Source organism: Prunus dulcis, chromosome 5 (assembly GCF_902201215.1).
Source record: "Prunus dulcis chromosome 5, ALMONDv2, whole genome shotgun sequence".
Taxonomy (NCBI): domain Eukaryota; kingdom Viridiplantae; phylum Streptophyta; class Magnoliopsida; order Rosales; family Rosaceae; genus Prunus; species Prunus dulcis.
The window spans coordinates 10,903,802-10,925,781 of record NC_047654.1 but is presented as its reverse complement, the minus strand read 5'-3'; the positions used below and the strand labels follow the sequence as shown (position 1 = coordinate 10,925,781).

Sequence of the window (21,980 nt, the reverse complement as noted above, 5' to 3'; positions counted from 1 at the left end):
GAAATTTTTTGCCAACCAAACAATGAAGCTTTCATCTCAATCAGATCCAAATTTGTGTGCAAGAAAAGTAAACTGTATCCCTCTTCTCTTACAGCAAAGCCACCCTTTTTTCAATTCAAAAGACGAAATTAGCAAAATCTTGCAATCTTGCTGGGCCAATCAGGCTCAACATGAGACAGAATGTATGAACAAGCATGCCTATAATTACACAAAATTGTATTGTTACAAATGCAGCAAGTTAAAAATTATCCACCCTCAAACACAAATGGTTGATACAATGGACAATTGCTGCGGTAATTCCAATATGCCTCACAATCTATATGAACAAATCACATCACTCAGAGAGATGTATGACAAACGCTTGAGATTATGAAACTGTAATCACAACATATTCCTGGATTTTGACTTTGCATCCAACCAAAAGGAACAAGACACCTTAGGAAGTAAGCAGGCACCAAGAACTCAACTGGTGATTGACTTGTCATTATCATCTTTAAAGACTCGAGGCACTCCGGTGTTTATATCAGGAAATCAAAACCGCAAAAGTGAATTACACAACCACTCTGGGAACTTTCATGCCAAATCCATGCTTTGCCTTCTCAATTCTGTCCAATGAAATGCATATGGTCATTAATGCAACAACAAGAATACAGATTAAGCGGAGCAGATAAAAAACGGATAACTAAGTAAAATAATCGAACTTAATGGGCTGCTTTCGAGACTTGGCTCTCTTTCAAATCACATCATTTATCAGACAAACTGATGCATAAACATCTGTAATTATGAGGGTTGATGTGTTACCAAGTGGTTTGTTATCAAATTCAGGAGGACTAGCTGGCATTTCTATTATTTAGTCTGTTTGATAGGATCCAGGCCTTCTTTTACAATTAATAAACAAGCAAGAAAATGACAGTAATTTTAGTGTACACTTTACACACAGGGAGATGACCAAGTGAGGATCAAGTCAAATGGTTTTGATATCAGTTATGCATTTTCTTTTACAGTTGGAAGCTCCTCAAATATTGTTTTAGCGCACAACTATAGTCAACTGTAGAAGGACTTACGTGGGAGCAAGTTTGCCAAGGCTACCTAGCTCTTGCCCTGAGCCCTCATCCGTAACTTTCCCAGATATTTCAATGATGTAAAATTTATTTTTTGTAGTTGGTAGTCCTCTGCTTGCAAGTAGGTCCAAATCTCTCTGATGGAGCTCTCTCCCATTTACATGGACACCTGTGTTGCCAGCAGCACAATTTGTTGGCATGGGGTAGTAGAATTCTTCAATAAACGGCTGCAAGACAATAAGAATGCTTTGTTTATAATTTCCCATGAACCTGTACAAACAAAAATTTATAAATGAAAAGTAAATTGTTCTCACAGGAATTATTCCAAGGCAAGTTTGGCCCATCACGCCCCAGAATCCGGCTCTGAAGTCATACCTAGTTTAAGATGCAGATGTAACAAAAGTTAGTTTTCAGCTAAAAGGACTGTAGAAATATCACTCTCTTAAACTTGGGCATGAAACAATGCACTAAATGGGAGTCACCATGCTGCCTTACCAGTAATCTCCAGGTCGAATTGGGCCAGCACGCTTTTCGGCTTTTTTAACAACATGATCTGCTAAAGGTTGCCCATTAATAAAAACACTAGGCCTTGTTCTCTCCACCGCTTCATTAGATTTCGTGAAATCTTTAAAGCTCTTTTTGATGAGACCCACCAAGAAGGAATCAGTGCCCCTGCCGATTTTGGGTCGATCTTCATCTTTGCTTCCCTCTGCAGAGTCTTGAGATATGCTGGTATTGAGATATTCATTGAAAGAACTATCCACCTCAGTTTCCACTGACCTATCTTTCACAGAATTCTGTCCAGAAGTGATCATACTAAAGAGCACCTTGTCTTGGTCAATACATTCACTCTTGTTTCCCTTCCCATCTATGCTTACTGCATGCTTAGAAGGACTATCATCAGACTGCTCCCAAAGAGGCGAACCGGGACGTGCTGGAGAAAAGGAATCTTTTGTTGGCAGCTCAGCAGAGTCAGGCACATTTCTATGAGCAATCACACTATCTGAGATCTCCTCTTCCTCCTTGGAAAGGATGGAAGATGAAGAAGAAAGGCATTTCATTTTCTCAGATGTATCTAAGTTCAGCCTCTGGTCATCTGCCAGTGGACTGTCTTTGGTATCTATGGACTGCAAGTTATTACCAGAATTATCTAAATCATCACAGCGGAAGTTGGTGTCACTTGCATTCTGACTACTGTGAGAACTTAAAACGCTTCCCTTTAACACCTCATTAGAACTTGGATCAATCTCAGGAGATAATTGGTTGGATTCTTTAGGAGCAGAAGTAATGAGCTTCTTGTTCTTGATTTCAAGTGAGATTACAGTTGAACAGGAACCACAGCGCAGTTTTGACTGATTCTTATTTGTCACGTTAAGTTTTCTCGGCAGTTTCAGTAATTCAAAGCAACTAAAGCATGTGATGATTGGGGCACCACCTGCTACAGGATGGAAAATCCGTCCATGCCTATTGACTGCCGTCGGCCTTCTTGGATGTCTACCACCATCATTGTCAGAAGCAAGGTCACTTTGCCATCTTGTGTGGAATGGAGGAGGACTAGCATTTCGGAGATTATAATTGTGTGGCCGCAATGTTGCAGGATTGACATGATGATAGGAATTCAAACTACTTGGAACATTTGGAACCCCTTTATTACCAAAATCAGCGAGCGGAACTTGGGGAGGAAGTGCAGAATTCTGGTTGTAGCAGCTTAAACAAGAGCATCGAGGCGAGTGAAAAACATTCTCATGGTGACATGATGCAAGTGGATGCAGATTGAAATCCATGTGCTGCTGTGCCATAAAGTATTCATGAGGCGGTGGTGTTGGATATTGGGGTGGATGATGGGGAGGCCTCCTTTTCATCTGTAGCTGAGATGGATCCTCATATTCTGGAATCACATTCAAGGGATGCCCTTGAGGAGGATAGAAGTTCTGCATATCCATGCTATCATGATCCATAAAAGGAACAGGTCCATGGCTGTAGTTGAAGTGAGGAGGTCTTGGCATCGGCTTGTCTACAGCATATGGCTGCATTGAAAGATTATACGTTAACCGGTCACCATAAGGATCAGGCGGTGTCCTACTCCTCTCTATAGGAACCATTTCCCTTGGTTTATCTGCCACATCATAAGTTCTGCTAAGTTTCTCCTTCAACTCATCCAACTTCCTAAGAAGCTCAGCTCGATCCTGTTCTAAATTTTCAACTTCACTCAGATCACCCCTATACTTCTGCTCACCATGACCCTGAAAAGAATCAAGCTCATAGTTTGAAGGTCCCTCGTCAGGATAAGCAGATATTGGAACTCTTCCACGCTCAGCAACAACCCTAGGCCTTGCATAATACCCCTCGAACCGATCTCTTTCTACAACCCACTGGTCCATGCTTTCCCTTGATCTTAATGACCCAGCAATATAATTTGACTGGGTTGAAATATCTCCCACACTTGAATTCACAGACGAAAGCCTACTCATGTTCATGTCAAGGTCATTTCCAGAGATCCAATTATTGATTGGGAATTGCAAATTTCGACTGTATTTTTCAACAAACTCAGTTTCTTTTGCTGCACCACTTTGGTCAAGTTTTAAACCCTTAACCCCCTCCCTAACATTAACATAATTATCAACCAAAACCTCTTCGTTATTATCTGTTCTTGATGAACTACCACTAATGGAATCGAACTTTCTTTCTCCAAAGACTCTTCCTTTTCCTCTACCTCGCCTCAAATCCATCACTCTCCTTTCAATCTCAGAATCAGAAATTCAACTATCAAGGCCTCCAAATTTCATCTAATGTTTCCGAAAACCTATCCAAGGGCCAGTTCTTGTTTGCTGTACCATCAAACAATAATGAAAAGGTCCCAGAATCACCAAATTAGAACCTTGAATTTCTCATGAATCATAAATAGAAAGAAAAAACTGAACAAAAATGAAAACTTCGAAGCATATAACATAGTTGGAGCTGCAATAACAGTTCAGATTTCCAAATTCATTTCTATTTTCTTTCCTTTCTGTTTCATTTTCTCAGTTACCAAGCAAAGATGAAAAGAAACAAAATGCCAAAATGGGAAAAACATAGAGAGCAAACAAGACATACCTCAAGAACAGAACCATAGGAGGCAGGGAGCTCTGGAAGTTACCACCACACTTTAGTCCCTTCGACCATTATTAAGCATAAAAAAACGAAGAACCAGAAGGGCCAGAACCAGAACACCAAACCAAACTCAAACTTCAAGTTCACGTCCAACTAACGTTGAAACCCACAAAGCTCTCTCCCCAACAACTATTAAAACAACAAACAAAGACTTGTCTTTTTTAAGCTCAACATGCTTCCACCAAAAAAATAAAAGGACAGACCCGAAAACAAACATAATCTGATAAAAGCAAAGGCACCATTAAACAAGACACAGAGGCTTTTGAAACTCCCACATGTCCTGCTTAGAAACCAATAATTAGATTTCTCAGATTTAGATAAAAAAGATAAAATCTTTACAGAATCAAACAAAAGGGTAAGTTTGAAGGCTAGGAAGGAAGGAAGGAAGGAAGGAATATGGATTTTGTATATTGGGTCCGATTCCCGATAGCATCCCCGGGAAACTGAGTCGTACGTGTGGTTCGGGAAAAGTCTCTGTTTGTGTCTGAGACTAGGCAGCTGGCGTGAAAAAGCCAACGCGTACTTGATTTGATGGCTTGTAAAAGTAAACTATGAGTTGGAAAGAGGAACAGCTTATATAATCGTCACGAATTATGCTTTTCTGTTACATCTATGTTCTAGTGAAGAACTCATTTTCTTTTGGATAAACGATGGATTGGCCGGCGTTAACCACTTCATGACTTGGTTTTAAGAAAAGTTTAAATTGAAGCATTTTTTTAAATTGAAAAGAGGAACATCACTAAAGTGCAAGTTAGTTAATCATGTACTTTTAATTGGTCAAAAAATCGTATAATTATAAGTTGGGAAAGCAACGAAACAAAAAAATTAATGTCTTCATTGATATAGGAAGTTAAGAATTTAGGATAAAGTTAGCTTACCAAACTTATCTTTAGCATGAACATGTTGGAAAACATTTTGCGGGTTATGGATTATAGGGTTTTCTGAAAGAGTCTAATGCTTCAAGACATGTTGTTGCAACTCTATCTTTTATAAACAAATAAATTTTGCAGAAATATATTTTTCCAGGATTCTTTCACTCAAAACTTGCACCTTTTCATTCCATAAAAGAGATGTCGATGAGAGACAATAACTAAAGGGTAGAGGTCCAATTAAATTTTACTTTTTTTTAAAACTTTTTTTTTCTAGGGCCAATTAAATTTGTGTTATTATCAAATTCAATTTTTTTCTTCTTGAATTAGAAGAACGTGACATGTTTATTCTAATATTTGAAATTAGAATATAAAGAGCAAAAAGTAGGAGCGAGCAAGTGTGTCACCTCGGATGGTTCCATTGACTTAGCCCTACACTGAAAATTGAGTTCTATGTCTGTTTGACTTTGTAAACGAATAAATTATTTGGCAAGGTCAAGACAACGACGCCTAAAAGAAAGGAATATATTGCAATAAATAATAAATAAATAAAATGGTTGTTAAAACTCTACTTTCTTCCAAACTTGTTTTGTTGGGTTACCCAATTTATGATTTTGGGGCTTCAACCCAAATAATGTTAGCAGCTGGACCCTCATTGGTAGTTGGCCAGGCCCAAATAAATGGTTTTTATTTCTTTGCCCAACCAAGAAATAAATGATTATAGTTTATTAAATTCACACACACTATACGGATGCTAGAACTCAAATTCAAGGCTTTTAAAAAAAGAGCGTTTGCTCCAAACCACTACACTAGTGGGTCCTTACAAAAATAAATGGTTTATTAGCACATGATTCATGAATTTTAATAACCATCTTCCTACATTTGGATTTGGAGTTAAAATCACATTTCATATTAGATTTTTAGGCCCCGTTTGGTTCTCGGAAAAGAGTTGATGGGAAATGACTACCACAAGAAAGAGAAGTGGAAGAAGCGGGGTAGAGGAATTGGTCGACAAATAATTTCCTATGTGTTTCCCACATGATGGGAAATGGAAAATAGAAAATTCATTTCCCATGTTTGGTAATTCTATGAAAATAACCAAGAAATACCACTTTATTTCCTTTTATTAAGTAAAAAAAGAACGTATTTAATGCCATATTATAATTCTAAATTGTTAATTGGGACAAAATGGTCATGAAAAATGTATATTTAATGTTGGCTCATTTTCCCAAACTTTCCCTTGAGGGGGAAAACAAAACCCAAGTGAGGAAGAAGACTTCACTTTTCCCCCTACTTTCCTATATACAAGGCAACCATTTCTCATACTTATCAATTAATTTCTTATCTTCCAACCTCCTTTTCCATAAACCAACGGGTTCTTAAGGCTTTCTTTATCCACTCTTGATCATGTTATGGACAACAAAAACTATCCCACACATACACTAAAAGCTTGAATATACCGATTGTGATCGACTTGAGTGAATCGATGTATCGTGACATATTCTATGTATGCTTGTGTACCTTTACAATTTTACCCTTATCGATCGAGGATGGATTTTTGGATAGAGAAGTCCTATTAGTTTGACAAACTCTATTCGAGTCATAGTGGTACAAAGCATAGCCATGATCAACATACATCAATAAGACCTCTTTCTATCTACTTTTCACTTCTATACACATCCCTCTTCCTGCAAAAAAGAAGCGTCTCAAGAAAACTATGAAATCCGGTCCTTAACTTCTTCCATTTCTGACCACCATTGCTCTCCTTCCTCTTCCACAAACCAGACCCTTTCGTCTTTATCTTTGTCATGCGGTCCTCACCACCAGAGTCCCCGCAGAAAAATGGGAAGGCCATTGTGTGCCGCTCAAGAATATGGCCAACCGAAGCCAGCTCATAAGAATCATACAAGGGGCTCCCACAGTCCCAAATTTTAGCAGCAGAAGCAGCTTCTTCCTCTTCTTCTTCGTCATCTCTGCATAATTTGGTTTCTCAGTCTTGAGGCCTGTGAAATGAAGATTATATAATGTTCACAGTCACTAGCTAGATATATGATTGGAACACGTGGCATAATAATATTTGCTGGGCAGCCGAATTTGCTGTTGTTAGTTGTGTGGCAGGCAACACAAAATTAAACATGTGCCATAATAGTTCTGAAGAAAGAATTTAAATTATTTGGTAGCTAATTAGATAACAATAAGATAACCATAACCATAAGCTGTGCATATGAACTACAAATTTTTTGGACACTGAGGGATAAGATAGAGAAGAGTTAGCCACGGATCACCTAATCATTATGAAAATGTTATCTAACTTTTAAAAAGAAAAAAACATTATTTGGCTTATCTTAATTTGATCTAATCATGATGAAGCTAATTATTAGGGATCCATCAGAAAGTTATTAGTTGACCGGTTCTATATATCTCTCTTCCTCTAAAGGATTGTTGTGAATCATGATGGCCCGATATAGTTTTCTAAATATGAATTTAGGCTACTGAATATCAATCTACAATACCTGATACATTCTCGAGATTTCGTACCCCGAACTTAGATAATTCATAATACTTAGCTTAAACTTAGTGGATGAATTTGAAAGGATGTCTCTAGTAGTGTCCCTATCATGTTCGAACAAAGTGGCCACTTTATTATATGACCTTACATATCCGTATTGGTTTATCCTTTTTGGATTTTGATTCCAAAGGTGAGGTTTAAGGTTGGTTAAAGATGGTTGCCAAATGGACACAACACAAAGCATAGGATCTTTTGCATTTAAGAAATAAAAATAACAAATAAAAAAGTTCTTCGCATCTAGTGTTGGTGTTGTGGAATTATTCCTTATTTGTCGGAGTGTGCAGGCAGAAAATTACAGCATCAACTTGTGTGTAAAGTAACAGATCAGATTCTAAATCCCTTTCCAAAATAGACTCATCTCTCTTTTTTTCCACCCACATTCATGCCATGACATATTTTTTGTTTAATTTAGGTTTAGGTAACCCACAAACACTCTACTGCATGTAGACCATCTTTTAGCAAACAATTCTATATTTATCTTAAATTTTGTTTTAACTATTTCCTATTTTTGCGCATGACTGATGTTTTCAGTTAGGAATAAGTTGTCTAAGTCTTAAATTTTTTATTTACTAAATATGTATCTTACTAAACATGACATGACATGACACGACTTGACTTAACTATTATGCTAAATTTAATGTCAACACATGACTAAAAAAACCATGGCCCGAATAAGCGCATGATTTTTCATGATTACAAGGTTTTTTCCAATGTGTAACGCAAAATAAGCGGCAAAGGCTTTTAGCCAGAACTCATGAAAATCATATGAACAGGGCCATGCAATTTATTTTTTCCAAGTCTTTCATTTGATTTTGTGGCCTTCATGTTTATCTCTTGCAAACGTGTGCGGCTTGCATTTGTTTGTCTAAGACTGGTTAAATTTCGATATGGACAGTTTTGACAATTGATTTAATTTCATCGACCCTTCATTTCATTGATGTTGAGACGTGAAAAATGTCAATTTTGCATTTTGGATATTGTTGTGTTTTGTGGACCAACAGCATCAAATTCAGCCTCTAATTTAATTTATGAGCAAATTTTATGTAAAAAATATGAAAAATCAGATGCATCGAATTTGACTGTTCACTCTCTCAAATCAGAGAACCAAAAGGAAAGATAATTTATTGGTTGGTAGAATTTAAAATCTTTTGTTCTTCCTAAAATGATTAATTGATTTTTATTCACAATCAAGCACCAAAAGAAAACAAACACCAACCACAAATAATCATGACGTGTAATTATATTTTGTAATTAATTAAATTTCGTTGTTATTCATATTTTGTGTGACTCGTGAGTTTAGTGTGTTTTGATGACGCTTATACTGATTACACTTTATAGTATTTTGATTATGCAAAAATGAAGAAGAAAAAAAAGTTAATAAATAGGATTTGACACTTTGCCACAACATAGAATTGTTTTCAATGTTTAAGATTTACCACTTTTCTAATCCATAAGATTTTTACAGCCTGATCATTGGGCGTACCAACTGATTAGGTTTGTTGATCACTCTAACCAAAACAATAATCATGGGACCTATCTAAAGAAAACGCGGTTACGTACAACGGTGCAAGCAGATTATTTTGGTCCCAAATTTAAATTTGGGTTAATGCGAAAATAAACACGCACCAAAAATAGATTAGTAGGAATTAGTTGTAAAACCCCAAAAAATAAATAAATAAAAAAACTCAAAAATGGAAAAGAAAAAGAAACAGAAAGAAAAAAAATAGCAAGTAGCCGCAGTTAATACTTCAGTGACAACGGCCCTATGTATATAAATTCCTGAACGCACAAATCATTTCTCCCTATTTCGTCGTCTCTCCACTCGCGTTCTCGTACGCAACGACACGCCGTACATGCGGCCGCATACTCGCCGATAAATCGCCGGAAAAGCTCCCGAGAAAATCAATCGGCGGCGGATTTGGGCCGGGAGTCCTAGGGTTCCGGCGAGTGGTTGAGATTGTGTGTGTCTTTGTGTGTGGGGTTTAATGGCGTCGGAAGACGTGAAGAGGACGAGCGAGACTGCGGTATCGACGATCGTGAACCTGGCGGAGGAGGCGAAGCTCGCGAGCGAAGGAGTGAAGGCGCCGACGAGCCATGCCTTACTGAGCATCGCCAAGTCTCTCGTCGCTGGTGGAGTCGCCGGTGGAGTGTGAGTTCGCAGCAAATGCTCTTTTTTTTAATAAGTAAAATTATTTTCAAGTTTTGATTTTTCGTGGTTCTGTTTAGATATTGGTTTTCTTTTTGTTTCCCTGCTTTAACTTCGTTTGTTTGGATGCTGAATTTGCTTTAGGTTTTGTTTTTTTTTTCATTTTTCATTTGTGGCCTGAAAAATAAGTAGACTTAAAAAGCAACCCAAAAAAAAAAAGAAAAAGAAGAAAAAGAAGGCTTCTTTTTTCAAGTTCGTTTGTTTTTCATTGCCTGGAAGTGGAAAACATCTAGTTTTTAAATTTGCACTGTTTATCTGTTTTTGGTACTTTTATCACTATTTGTTTTTTTCTTTGTTTCAATAGAAGCGATAATTTATTCAAAGCAAGAAATCAAGTGCAATCCTCTAGAAGAACATGCACAATGAAGTTTGGAGGCTCTTCAGTGTTTGTTAGAAGTATATCATAAGGAATCGTTTATATTTATGACCATATATTTCAGGACCAAAATACTTGTGGGAAATGAATGGCACACGTGAGAAGGAAAGGGGGATTTTAATGTGGTTTGCATGCTTGAATTTTGTGTATGAAGATTGTGTCTCTTATAATCTCTATGTTGTTGATTAGCTGTAAGCACCAACTGCTAGTTGCTGGTGCTGTTATTTTCATTAGAGGTTCTTGAAATGGATGTTAGATTAGCAAGTGTGAAGGACGAGTTATATACCATGCATGAATGTAGTTGTCTCTAGGAATTAGAGAAATTTTTGTTGTGTCACATATAACATGAGGGATGTGGGTGAACTTCTAACCTTATATCTATCTCTTATTGACTACAACTACATGGTGCAGGTCACGAACTGCTGTTGCTCCATTGGAAAGATTAAAAATTTTGCTGCAGGTACTTCTCTTACTTGCACATATTTGAATTGGTATTTGGATCCTTAATCTCGCAAAGAGCAGATATGAGCTATGATTATTTTATAATTGTAATGTAATGCATGCTGGCATTGCCAACCCTCTGTTTTTTGTGGCATGGAGGGTGGAGTGCTAGTTGGACCTAAGCAGTATGCATTTTATATTATTTTAAGCTGGAGTAAATTGGATTTGCATCTTCTTCCATTCTGCAGGTTCAAAATCCTCATAGCATTAAATACAGTGGGACAATTCAGGGCTTGAAGTATATATGGAGAACTGAGGGTCTCAGAGGCTTGTTTAAGGGCAATGGAACTAATTGTGCTCGCATAGTCCCAAATTCAGCAGTCAAATTCTTTAGCTATGAGGAAGCTTCTAAGTATGCTTCTCCAGTTCCTGCATCCTCTCTCTATTCTCCCCCACATTTTTCAATATGATCACTGATCTGTATAGGCAGTTATCATCCGTTGATTCTCTTTCTTCCCCCACATTTTTTAATATGTTCACTGGTATTTGTTTGCAGTTATATTCATTCATTACTTCATCTTTAGCATAAAGCTTTTTATAGATCAAATGTCTATTTTCATTTCATGTCAGCAGCGTTCTGATAAGTTCTTTACATCTCTATGTACTTTTTGTTAATAGGGGTATTCTATGGTTCTACCGACAGCAAACTGGAAATGGTATGACCACCTTGAGTCTATTTCTTATGAAAGTCAATTGCACATGACATTATCGGTAGTTTCATTTGGTATGATTCAATTCAATTACATTTTTCTTATCCTTATTGTGTAGCTTGTCAATCATTACATAAAGGATCATAGTTTTCAGTCTTGATGGGGGTAAGTTCATGGTAATAGTTTGGTAAAGGTGTCATATTTATATCACTTTATGCTTGGGTTAGCAAGCCATCCCTTTTTTGGTTTATGGTGTTCGCCTAGAGAAGCACTGTAAATTGATTTATGTGATTTCTTTGGCTGAGTTCATTCAGTCTGTGTTTGTCTGTTTAAGCCCTGATTCGGTCAAATTTGGATCAGTGTGTGCTCTATGTGATCAATTTTTTTCCTATTGTATTTGTACATCTTCTGGGTCCAGTTTTGGGAGGAGACAGAACAGTAATATAGGTATGACAGTTGTGGCTTTGATGGATTATATTTGCTCTACTTCTCCATCTCTTGCAGAAGATGCTCAACTCACACCTCTTTTACGCCTTGGAGCTGGTGCTTGTGCTGGAATTATTGCCATGTCAGCAACTTACCCTATGGACATGGTACGAGGTCGTCTAACTGTCCAGGTATCTTTTGGAGATTTAATTTAAGGAGATTTTTTCCTGTGAATGAGGCACTTTTTACTATACATTCACTTTGATGGCTTAAATTTGTTTGAACTTTATTTCTTTAGACAGAAAGGTCTCCTCGGCAGTATAGGGGAATCGCTCATGCTCTTTCAACCGTTTTTCGGGAAGAAGGCCCCCGGGCTCTGTACAGAGGCTGGCTACCTTCTGTCATAGGAGTTGTAAGTGGTGTTTGCTTATTTCTGTATTCTTTATAGTGCTAACAATAAATTGAAACCTCTTATCAATTTTTCAATTCTTTCATTACTCATTTGCATTGTCAATTCAATCATTAATCATTTCTATTGTCGAAGTCTGAACTTCGATGACTGTAGGTGATAGGTTTCATTTCTGATGGGATATTTTTTTTCTAGGGTGTATTTGTTTGCTAATTTATTATGTATATCTCTCTTTTGTTCCGTGAGTTAAGACTTTATTCTAATTTCTGTATGAGATTTCTTAATGTTTTTATTTTGTTAACAGGTACCTTATGTTGGTCTCAATTTTGCTGTTTATGAATCTCTGAAAGACTGGTTGATCAAAACTAGACCTTTTGGTTTAGTCGAGGACTCTGAGTTGAGTGTAACAACAAGGCTTGCATGTGGGGCCGCTGCTGGAACTGTTGGCCAGACAGTTGCTTATCCTCTTGATGTCATCCGGAGAAGGATGCAGATGGTAGGCTGGAAGGATGCTGCGTCGGTTGTCGTTGGTGATGGGAAGAGCAAGGCACCCCTCGAATATACTGGAATGGTTGATGCATTCAGGAAAACAGTTCGTCATGAGGGGTTTGGAGCACTGTACAAGGGTTTGGTCCCTAATTCTGTTAAGGTCAGTGTTTCTTTCCCCCTTAAATTTTCTTTTTGTTAAAGGGGAATTTATGCAGCATTACATTCAGACCCATATATTATGTTTTCTGGAAACATTATAATGGTATATTGCGTTCTTTTAGGTGGTGCCGTCCATAGCAATTGCGTTTGTCACATACGAGGTAGTGAAGGACGTTCTTGGAGTTGAGATGAGGATATCTGACTAAAAGCAAAGAGAACCTTGAGTTGAGCCACATGTTTAGCGTTTGCTCGTAATTTCAGAAGTGAAACGATTAGTGGACTGCTAGGAGAAGGTAAAATGTCAGGATTTTTTAATAAGTAGCAGGAAGTTTAGAAATAGCCCTATCCTATGTTGATACTCCTTCCCATCCCATCAATACACATATCTGTCATCAGCCAAACGCTATAGTTTTAGCTATCCTATTATTCTTATGCTCTTGGCATTGTGACAATAAGTATTTTGTTTCAAGGAAACGATGCATTTTATTTCTATGGATTTCTAGAGAATAAGTATCAAATCAATTAATTGCTCAGTTTTTTTATATAAATTTATTTATTTTAATTCAATATGCTGCCTCCTGTTTTGTGAGGAATGAATTGAACTTTGGACAATGTAATGGTGCCATGAACTTATGGTTTATGTTATTCAAGTGTTTCCACATTAATGTTCTCTCTTTTGAAGTTTGATTATTTTGTGCAAGTCAACTGTCAATATTTACATTTAAAGATAACGAGCTTGTTTTATATGCGGGGACGGGATATCCCAAGCCTATCACGCATTGGCAACGGATGATTGGCTTGGGATAGCACCAAAGTGGTATACCCGGTATAGGTAAATCTTTCTCGTATGCATGAGTCCCTGCTTTTATATTATCGGTCACCTGGCCGTTCATGATGATGAATCCAAAAAAATCATTATTTTTCTTATGATTTAATAACAGTTGCGCAAATAAGTTAAACTTAATGATCAATTCAAATCTTATTTTAATCCGTAAATCCAAATGCAACATTACGGTTTGCACCTTCACAATAAGAAAAAAATTAAAATCTGAAAAGAAATATTTTGATTATTAGCAATGCTTCTTGGTTTATGATATTTCATACAATGATACTAATAAAACTGAAGGTACCAAAAGTTTCTGAACTTTTAGACATCTTTTCTTCTTTTTCCTCTTTTTATCTTTTTTTAATCTTTCATATTTCACACTATAAAAGTGTTCGAATAAAAAAAGGGAGCCATCTGCATTTTATACATGCTGCATTAATGGACGAGAAAAAAGAAGCAGCAGAATTTACAACCAAATTCATGCGCATACTTACTGATACGCTCAAGCTCTACCTAAAATGTTTTATCAACACTAGCCTTCCGGAAAAAAAAAAAAAAAAAAAAAGAATCAATCAAGAAAAAAAAATTACACGATGCAACAGACTAAAATGGTCATACTGCAATGGAAAGGGAAAAAAAAAAGATAATTATCCCCAAGGACGAGGAAACTAAGCCCTCCTCTGGCCTCTTGCAGCAGTCATCTTTGAGAGCACTTCCTTGAGATCATCATACCGGCTTTGGTGATACTCGATCCACATGCACAGCTGCCTTATGGCTTCCCTCTTCTCCTCCGCCAATCCTAGTAAGCCCTCATTTTTCTCTCCCACCGTCTTCTCCAAGTCCTCTACCGTCCTCTCAAGTTGCTTCACAGCTTTGATCAGAACCCACTTCTCCACTTCCTCCCCGCTTGCAGTTGCCCTCAACTTCTCAACCTGCTCTCTGAACACCAATGCTTCTTCTTTCTTACCACGCAGTTGTTCGATTAGGTCCCCTACCTCCTCCTTCAACTTCACTCTTTCACCATTTGTTTCCGCAACCCAGTTCTTTGCAGTATGAAGCTCCTTTGTTGTTCCTAGAATACACTTCTCATACTTTGCAAAGTCATCCACAAATTTCTTGATCACAGATTCCAATACAGTCAAAGAACTGTTCACCTTTTCTGAGATATGCGTGATGTTTCTTTGATAGGCTTCATTGTTTGCAGAAATTGTACCAGACAATGTAGCAATTCTGTCTTCAAGTGCTCTTTGTTCTTCCTGGAACTTTTGTTCTGCGCGTCTGAAGCTCTCTTCCTTCTCAGCCAGTAACTGCTCTGTAACACGGAGCTTCTGGTTTGACAACCGCAGCTTAACTTCAGTATTCCGGGAATTATCAACCAAAGAACTAAGCTCGTCCCCTTTTTCTTCAAGATCTCTTTTCAGGTCTTCAGCTGCTTGTTCCAAATCAGCTATTATCTGATCTTTGGATTCAACTTTTGTACTGAATTCTAGCACCATTTGTTCAATTTTCCTTTCTGCAGAGTCTCGATTGACCTTGCTGTCCTGAAACTGACTTTCAAGCTGTTTATATTCCTCATTTAACTTCTTGTATGAATCCTCCCGTTCATTCAGCAGTCTCTGATGATCGGTGATCTTGCTCGTTAACTCTGCTTTTTCATTTTCCAATAGCGTCAGGCTCTCTGAATGTTCTTGTTTCTCCTTCTCAAATTGCAACTCTATCTGCTTCTTCTGGGTCTGCAATGAGTCCAAATCCTGTTGTAGACTGTTAACCTGTGACACAAAGGCTTCTATTTGAGCAGATGCGTCGTTCACAGAACTTTCATGTTTCTCCTGAAGAGAAGAGAACTCGACCTCTATTTGCGTTAGTTTCTTCTCAAATTCAGAAATTTGATCCTTCAGTTCCACAATTTCTGCTCTCAACTGATCGTTCTCAAGGACTTTAGTTCTCATCTCCTCTTCAAGTTCACTTTTGTGGTTGTGTATCGAGTCCACCTTTATCTCAATGTCTCTCTTTTCTGCTGTCAAACACTCTTTCTCTTCCAAAATCCTCTGATGATCCGTTAGCTTGTTTGTTATCTCCTCTTTCAGATTTTGTATCTGTATCAAATACTCTGAAGTTTCTTGAGTTTTATTCTCAACCTGCACTTGCAATTCAGTTTTCTGGCTGAGTAGGGACTCCAATTCTTGCTGCAATACATTTACTTGTTCCATTAAGCCCTTGACCTGAGTTGATGCTTCATCACCTTTACATACTATCTGTTCCTCCAATTCAACTTTCTGGGCACGCAAAGAATCTATGTCAGCTAGCAGATTACTGATCTGTGCTGCCAAATCTTCTATTCTAGATGATGATTCATTATTGCTGTCCTCAAGTTTCTTTGTGAGAGCAGAAAATTCAGCTTCTCTGTCTTCTGATATCAATTCAAGCTCTGAAACTCGGGCATGTAGTCCTGCATTCTCCTCTCCCAGTTGTTTTGCTTCAGTTTCTTTGCTCTCAATCTCTACTTGCAAATCACTTTTCTGATGTTGCAAAGATACCAGCTCCTGTTCCAGCCCTGAAACTTTCTCCTCTAATCCCTTTATTTGAGCCAATGTTTCATTCTCATGCAGCTTGTGCATCTCAGACAGAGTTAAATATTCCTTTTCCTTGAGACCCAGTTGCTCATTTAGCTGACTATATTCAGTATTGCTGTCCTCAATTTTTTTTGTGAGAGCAGAAAGTTCAGCTTCTCTCTCTTCCAATGTTGATTCAAGTTTTGAAATTTGGGCTTGTAATCCTTCATTCTCTTCTTCTAGTTGTTTTACTTGAGTTTCTTTGTTCTCAAGTTTCTCCTTCAGCTGAATAGATTCACTAGTCTTATCCTCAAGTTCTTTTGTTAGAGCAGACAGTTCAGCTGCTCTCTCATTTGATACTGATTTAAGTTCTGAAATTCGGACTTGTAGTCCTGTGTTTTCATCTTCCAGTTGTTTAACTTCAGTTTCTTTGCTCTCAATCTTCACTTCCATGTCTCTTTTCTGACCTCGCAAAGATTCTAGTTCCAGTTCCAGCCCTGAAACTGTAGCCTGTAATCCCTTTATTTGAGCCGAGGTTTCATTCTCATGCAGCTCATGCCTCTCAGACAGAGTTGAATATTCCTTTTCCTTGAGACCCAGTTGCTCGTTTAGCTGACTACATTCAGTAATGCTGTCCTCAAGTTTCTTTGTGAGAGCAGAAAGTTCAGCTTCTCTATCTTCTAATGTTGATTCAAGTTTTGAAATTTGGGCTTGTAATCCTGCATTCTCTTCTTCTAGTTGTTTTACTTGAGTTTCTTTGTTCTCAAGCTTCACTTCTATATCTCTTTTCTGACCTCGCAAAGATTCCAACTCCAGTTCCAGCCCTGTCACTTGGGCCTCCAATCCGTTTATTTGAGCCAATGTCTTATTCGCATACAGCTCATGCATCTCGGACAGAGTTGAATACTCCTTTTCCGTCTGACCCATCTTCTCCTTTAGCTGAATAGATTCATTATTGTTATCCTCAAGTTCTTTTGTTAGAGCAGACAGTTCAGCTGCTCTCTCATTTGATACTGATTCAAGTTCTGAAATTCGGACTTGTAGTCTTGCGTTTTCACCTTCCAGTTGTTTAACTTCAGTTTCTTTGATCTCAATCTTCACTTCTGTGTCTCTTTTCTGACCTCGCAAAGATTCTAGTTCCAGTTCCAGCCCTGAAACTGTAGCCTGTAATCCCTTTATTTGAGCCGAGGTTTCATTTTCATGCAGCTCATGCCTCTCAGACAGAGTTGAATATTCCTTTTCCTTGTGACCCAGTTGCTCGTTTAGCTGACTACATTCAGTATTGCTGTCCTCAAGTTTCTTTGTGAGAGCAGAAAGTTCAGCTTCTCTCTCTTCTAATGTTGATTCAAGTTTTGAAATTTGGGCTTGTAATCCTGCATTCTCTTCTTCTAGTTGTTTTACTTGAGTTTCTTTGTTCTCAAGCTTCACTTCTATATCTCTTTTCTGACCTCGCAAAGATTCCAACTCCAGTTCCAGCCCTGTCACTTGGGCCTCCAATCCGTTTATTTGAGCCAATGTCTTATTCTCATACAGCTCATGCATCTCGGACAGAGTTGAATACTCCTTTTCTGTCTGACCCAACTTCTCCTTCAGCTGAATACATTCACTATTGTTATCCTCAAGTTCTTTTGTTAGAGCAGACAGTTCAGCTGCTCTCTCAATTGATACTGATTCAAGTTCTGAAATTCGGACTTGTAGTCCTGCGTTTTCCTCTTCCAGTTGTTTAACTTCAGTTTCTTTACTCTCAATCTTCACTTCCATGTCTCTTTTCTGACCTTGCAACGATTCTAGTTCCAGTTCCAGCCCTGTCACTGTAGCCTGTAATCCCTTTATTTGAGCCGAGGTTTTGTTCTCATGCAGCTCATGCCTCTCAGACAGAGTTGAATATTCGTTTTCTTTCTGCCCCAATTTCTCCTTTAGTTGACTAGATTCAACCGTGAGCTCTTGTATCATGTTCTGTGCCTGCTGAATTTCATTTGACATCTCCGAAATTTTCAAGGTCTCTTCCTCCTTAGCTTTGCTTACATCTGACACCTGCTGTTCTGCAGATTCCAGCTGCTGCTTCAAATTGGAGACTTCCCCTTGAACGGATTCTAGTTCTTGCTCAAGGGTTACTTTTTCATCTTTCAGCTGATCAACCATGGTTCTTAACTCTGCTGTAATATTTTCTCCATCCTCTATCCTTCTCAGAGCAGTCTCTTTCTCCCGAATCAAGTTATCTCTCTCTCTTTCCACATTTTCTACTCTTTGATTCAGTTCGGCTTCTATCTTCCCACCAGCTTCCAGTTTTTTATTTAGTTCATTATTCTCAGCCAAAAGTTGAGATTTTTCAACATCTAACCTTTCAGCTTCAGTCTTCAAGTCTCTGGCAATTTTTTCTGTTTCTTCTATCTTGGTCAAAGCCGCCTCGTATTCTAAGTTTAAAGCTTCCTTCTCTTCACTTGTAGCTGTCAATTTCCTCTTCAGGTCAGCAACTTCTAGATGTGCTGATTCCAGTTCATGTTTGATCCCATCAGTTTTCTGAAAGTCACTTTCCAACAGTCCATTTTTACCGCTTTTGTCATTTGAAGAATACTCTGAGTCTGAGTCTGAGCTTGATGAAGATGAACTGTCCTTTTCTTGTTTGCCATGAACTTTTTTCTTTAGCACTCCGGTTAGATGATCATATTGTGCATAGAGTGATTGGTACTCTTTGTGGAAATCCTCAATTAGCTCAACAAGAGGTTCCTTTTTGGAGTTCTCTACTGAGATGGCATCTTTTTCTTCAAGATCTTCATCTTTTAGAAGCTTCAATATTTTATTCACCTTGTCATCAATACCTGCAATCAAACAAAAAATTCTTTAATTTTCAATTTTTTCAATCATATGAGATGCAAGAGCAAAACATGTAATCATATTGAAGTTCATTTCAAAATTGCATTCAATAGTTCCTGTAATGTCATCATCTCAAAGCCTTAAGAAGAATTCTACAAGAAGGTTTACCTATTTTAGTTCCTTTCAGCTCTTCATGCTTCTCTGAATTGATGTGACTTCCAAACAAGGACTTAATGGATTCACTCAAGCGGTGCTTTGTCATCACTTCAATTTCCAAACTTCCCTACCAGGTGTGAGTTAAGATGGAGCAATATCCATCTCCAGCTCAAAGTCTGAAACACAAGAAAACGATCTCCTTTTGAATCATAGCAAAAGCATAAACCTATTTTAATTTAAAAATAAACCTAACTACCTCAAGACTATGTGATATAACATGATGATGAAGGTCAACTCCTAAGATGAAAATAGATAGTGTATTTCAACGACTGAAAGATTACCATAAAGGAAAAATGAATGCCGGACAATAAAAATTTAGGGCAGAAACAGTTACAGGGCAAAAATTTATTGTGATAAATAAGCATTCAGCATCGGAGAGTTCAACTGACAATTTACTCTCTACTTGGCTCAAAGAAACATGAATGTCTTAATGTGTGAACAGTATCCTTTATATGGGAATTTTTTTCCTTATATAAAGATTTAAATCTACGATTTTTTTCCTTATGATGGGATTTTTCTTTTATATATATATATCAACATGTTCTAGCTTGAAACCTTCCCAGTTGTTTTTTTAACTCCAACATGGAATCATGGATCTCTTAAGCATGAGAAAAAAATTAAAAACAAAAAACAAGGCTCTGCTTTTTTAAATGTATCATTGAATCCAAATTAGTAAAGTCCAAAATCTGATGCCACGTCATATTTTTAAAAAGGGGACCCATAAGCAGATTTGGGATCCAGAAAAGACAGCTATCATCATATACCTGAAAATATGAGCTGTTCTGTGTATGTACGCAAAATAAAATAAAAATGAGCTGTTCTTTTTGTTTATTTCCTTCCTAGAAAGAAACTTAAAAGGCAGACAATTTTTTTTTCTAAAAATTCCAGAATATATTGAAGTAGCAAAAGCCAAGATCAATACTTTTCTTATTCCGGTTCATACCCTCGGACAACTAAAGAATTACACAATTACCGCTTTACCCTTCGACCCAGCTGACAGTCAAATGCGGTAAGAAATTATTTACCTTTCTTCTTCAAGTCGTCGCCAGGAAGCTTCGTCAAGAATTGCTTACCTCAATCCTATCAACCACGCTGAGAAAAAAAAAAGTATATGAAAAATCTGAGTTATGAACAGAGTGAGTGACAAACTGAACCAAACAGCTAAATATATCAATTCAATTTATGAAGATTCTAATCTGACAGAAAATGAAAAATCAATTCAATTACGAACAGAGTTTATTTTGATCAGATTTCAGATTATCTTCAACAAGCTTAATCAAAACATTAAAATCGAGCAACCGAGTAATCAGAGGATGAAGGAAAAGAAAAATCAAGCATGCAGAATTCAGCTCTTGCGTAGAAGAAGATGGTTGATCTGATCAAGAACTTAAAGAAAAATTCTACTGTAAAAACAGTGGACTTCAATTCTGAGAAGAAAAGCAGTTGCAAGAGTCAAAGATCATCACCTGAAAGTCAGATAAAATTCTCGAATCGTACGATCAAGCAGAGAGAGAAGAGTTCCAGTTCTCCGATGAGCGAGGGAGCGAGAGGGGGAGAGAGAGAGATTGAAATGAAATTCGAAAAAAAATGGAAAAAAGAAAAAGAAAGCTGAAAAGAGGTTTTGTTTGGATTAGAAAATTCAAAGTGATTGCTACGCCATTTGTAGCTCAAATTTCAGAAGGTGGAATCTTTGGGAGCTTCTACTTCTGTATTTGCCCTGGGGGTTGGAGGAAAATTACGGCAATGCCATTCTAGCTGGCATTTAACGCCATTGAATTTCTCGTCCGTGTTGCGGTCAAAGTCTCGGGAGTTGAGATAATGATTGTGTCGTGAGAATAGTGTTAAATTATTGGGTACTTGATGACGCGTGAGTTCTTGCCACGTCAGTCAGTTTCCCGCGCTCGTTTGGTGGTTGTTATTTCTGTTGTCCCTCTGTCTCCCCATTTCGGCCTGGAGAGTGTGTGACGCAATAATTGCAAGAAATGGAGGGATGGAGTGGGCTTACTGTGGTTTTGGACAATGATCCAAACTTTCAGTTAGGGATACCAACAACGTATGACGGTTCGGGTTTGCTGTTCCCATTCTTATCCTCAGCGGGTTAAATGGGATCCCATCAGATAGCACACGTAAATTACATTATACTCGTAACTAGTTTTGAGTAGAACTTCCACATCGTTCATTCTTAATCAAAAAAAAAAAAACTACAATATACGCGCTTAAGAGTTCGAACCTCCTCCTCATTTGGTCTAATTGGTATCTAGAAGAAAATTATACATTAACTACACAATTTGTTGTATAACAACATAAAAATGTGAAATAACACAATTCATTTCAAAAGAAAAACTAAAGAACTTGTAGTTCAAGTTAAATGAATTAACAGATTTGGGGGAAAGTTTTGGGTTGACGGAGGAAATTGTCATCCCTATAAATAATTCACTTCTAGAAAATTCGAGACAATTACGGCCCATATCTGCAATGGAGGCCAAGAGAGGATTGAAGACATAAAAAAATCTGCATAAAATTTAGTTAAAGTTTATAAAAAGAATGAGGTCCAATTATTTTTTGCTTCAAAACGGTGATTTTGTTCTTCCAATCGTATTAAAGTAGACTGTCTTGATGTTGTTTTAAGGTTCAAACGGAGATGGCATGACCCATGTACATTAAATAAAGTGACCGCAAAATTGACAACATGCGACAAAACAAATTT

At 37.5% G+C, this 21,980-nt stretch overlaps 3 protein-coding genes across 3 annotated transcripts; 1 reads left to right on the top strand and 2 right to left on the bottom strand.

Moving 5' to 3' along the window:
• Window positions 1–88: 88 nt before the first annotated feature.
• Window positions 89–4,841, bottom strand: LOC117628247. Its single transcript, XM_034360657.1, has 6 exons — window positions 4,451–4,841; window positions 4,155–4,340; window positions 1,557–3,889; window positions 1,376–1,436; window positions 1,065–1,288; window positions 89–605 (listed from the first exon to the last, which is right to left on the bottom strand). Exons 3-6 carry the CDS (start codon window positions 3,788–3,790, stop codon window positions 551–553), a joined length of 2,574 nt encoding a protein of 857 aa, XP_034216548.1. The 5' UTR covers window positions 3,791–3,889; window positions 4,155–4,340; window positions 4,451–4,841; the 3' UTR covers window positions 89–550.
• Window positions 4,842–9,399: 4,558 nt separating this feature from the next.
• On the top strand, window positions 9,400–13,398 carry LOC117627918 (mitochondrial adenine nucleotide transporter ADNT1). The gene is made up of 8 exons (XM_034360235.1): window positions 9,400–9,798; window positions 10,643–10,691; window positions 10,921–11,084; window positions 11,351–11,388; window positions 11,887–11,999; window positions 12,107–12,220; window positions 12,522–12,866; window positions 12,988–13,398. The coding sequence occupies exons 1-8, from the start codon at window positions 9,635–9,637 to the stop codon at window positions 13,069–13,071; spliced, it is 1,071 nt and encodes a 356-aa protein (XP_034216126.1). The 5' UTR covers window positions 9,400–9,634; the 3' UTR covers window positions 13,072–13,398.
• A 690-nt stretch (window positions 13,399–14,088) lies between these two features.
• LOC117627324 (COP1-interactive protein 1) lies at window positions 14,089–20,892 on the bottom strand. The gene is made up of 4 exons (XM_034359353.1): window positions 20,740–20,892; window positions 20,299–20,365; window positions 19,226–19,389; window positions 14,089–19,062 (listed from the first exon to the last, which is right to left on the bottom strand). Exons 3-4 carry the CDS (start codon window positions 19,317–19,319, stop codon window positions 14,360–14,362), a joined length of 4,797 nt encoding a protein of 1,598 aa, XP_034215244.1. The 5' UTR covers window positions 19,320–19,389; window positions 20,299–20,365; window positions 20,740–20,892; the 3' UTR covers window positions 14,089–14,359.
• Window positions 20,893–21,980: the final 1,088 nt, after the last annotated feature.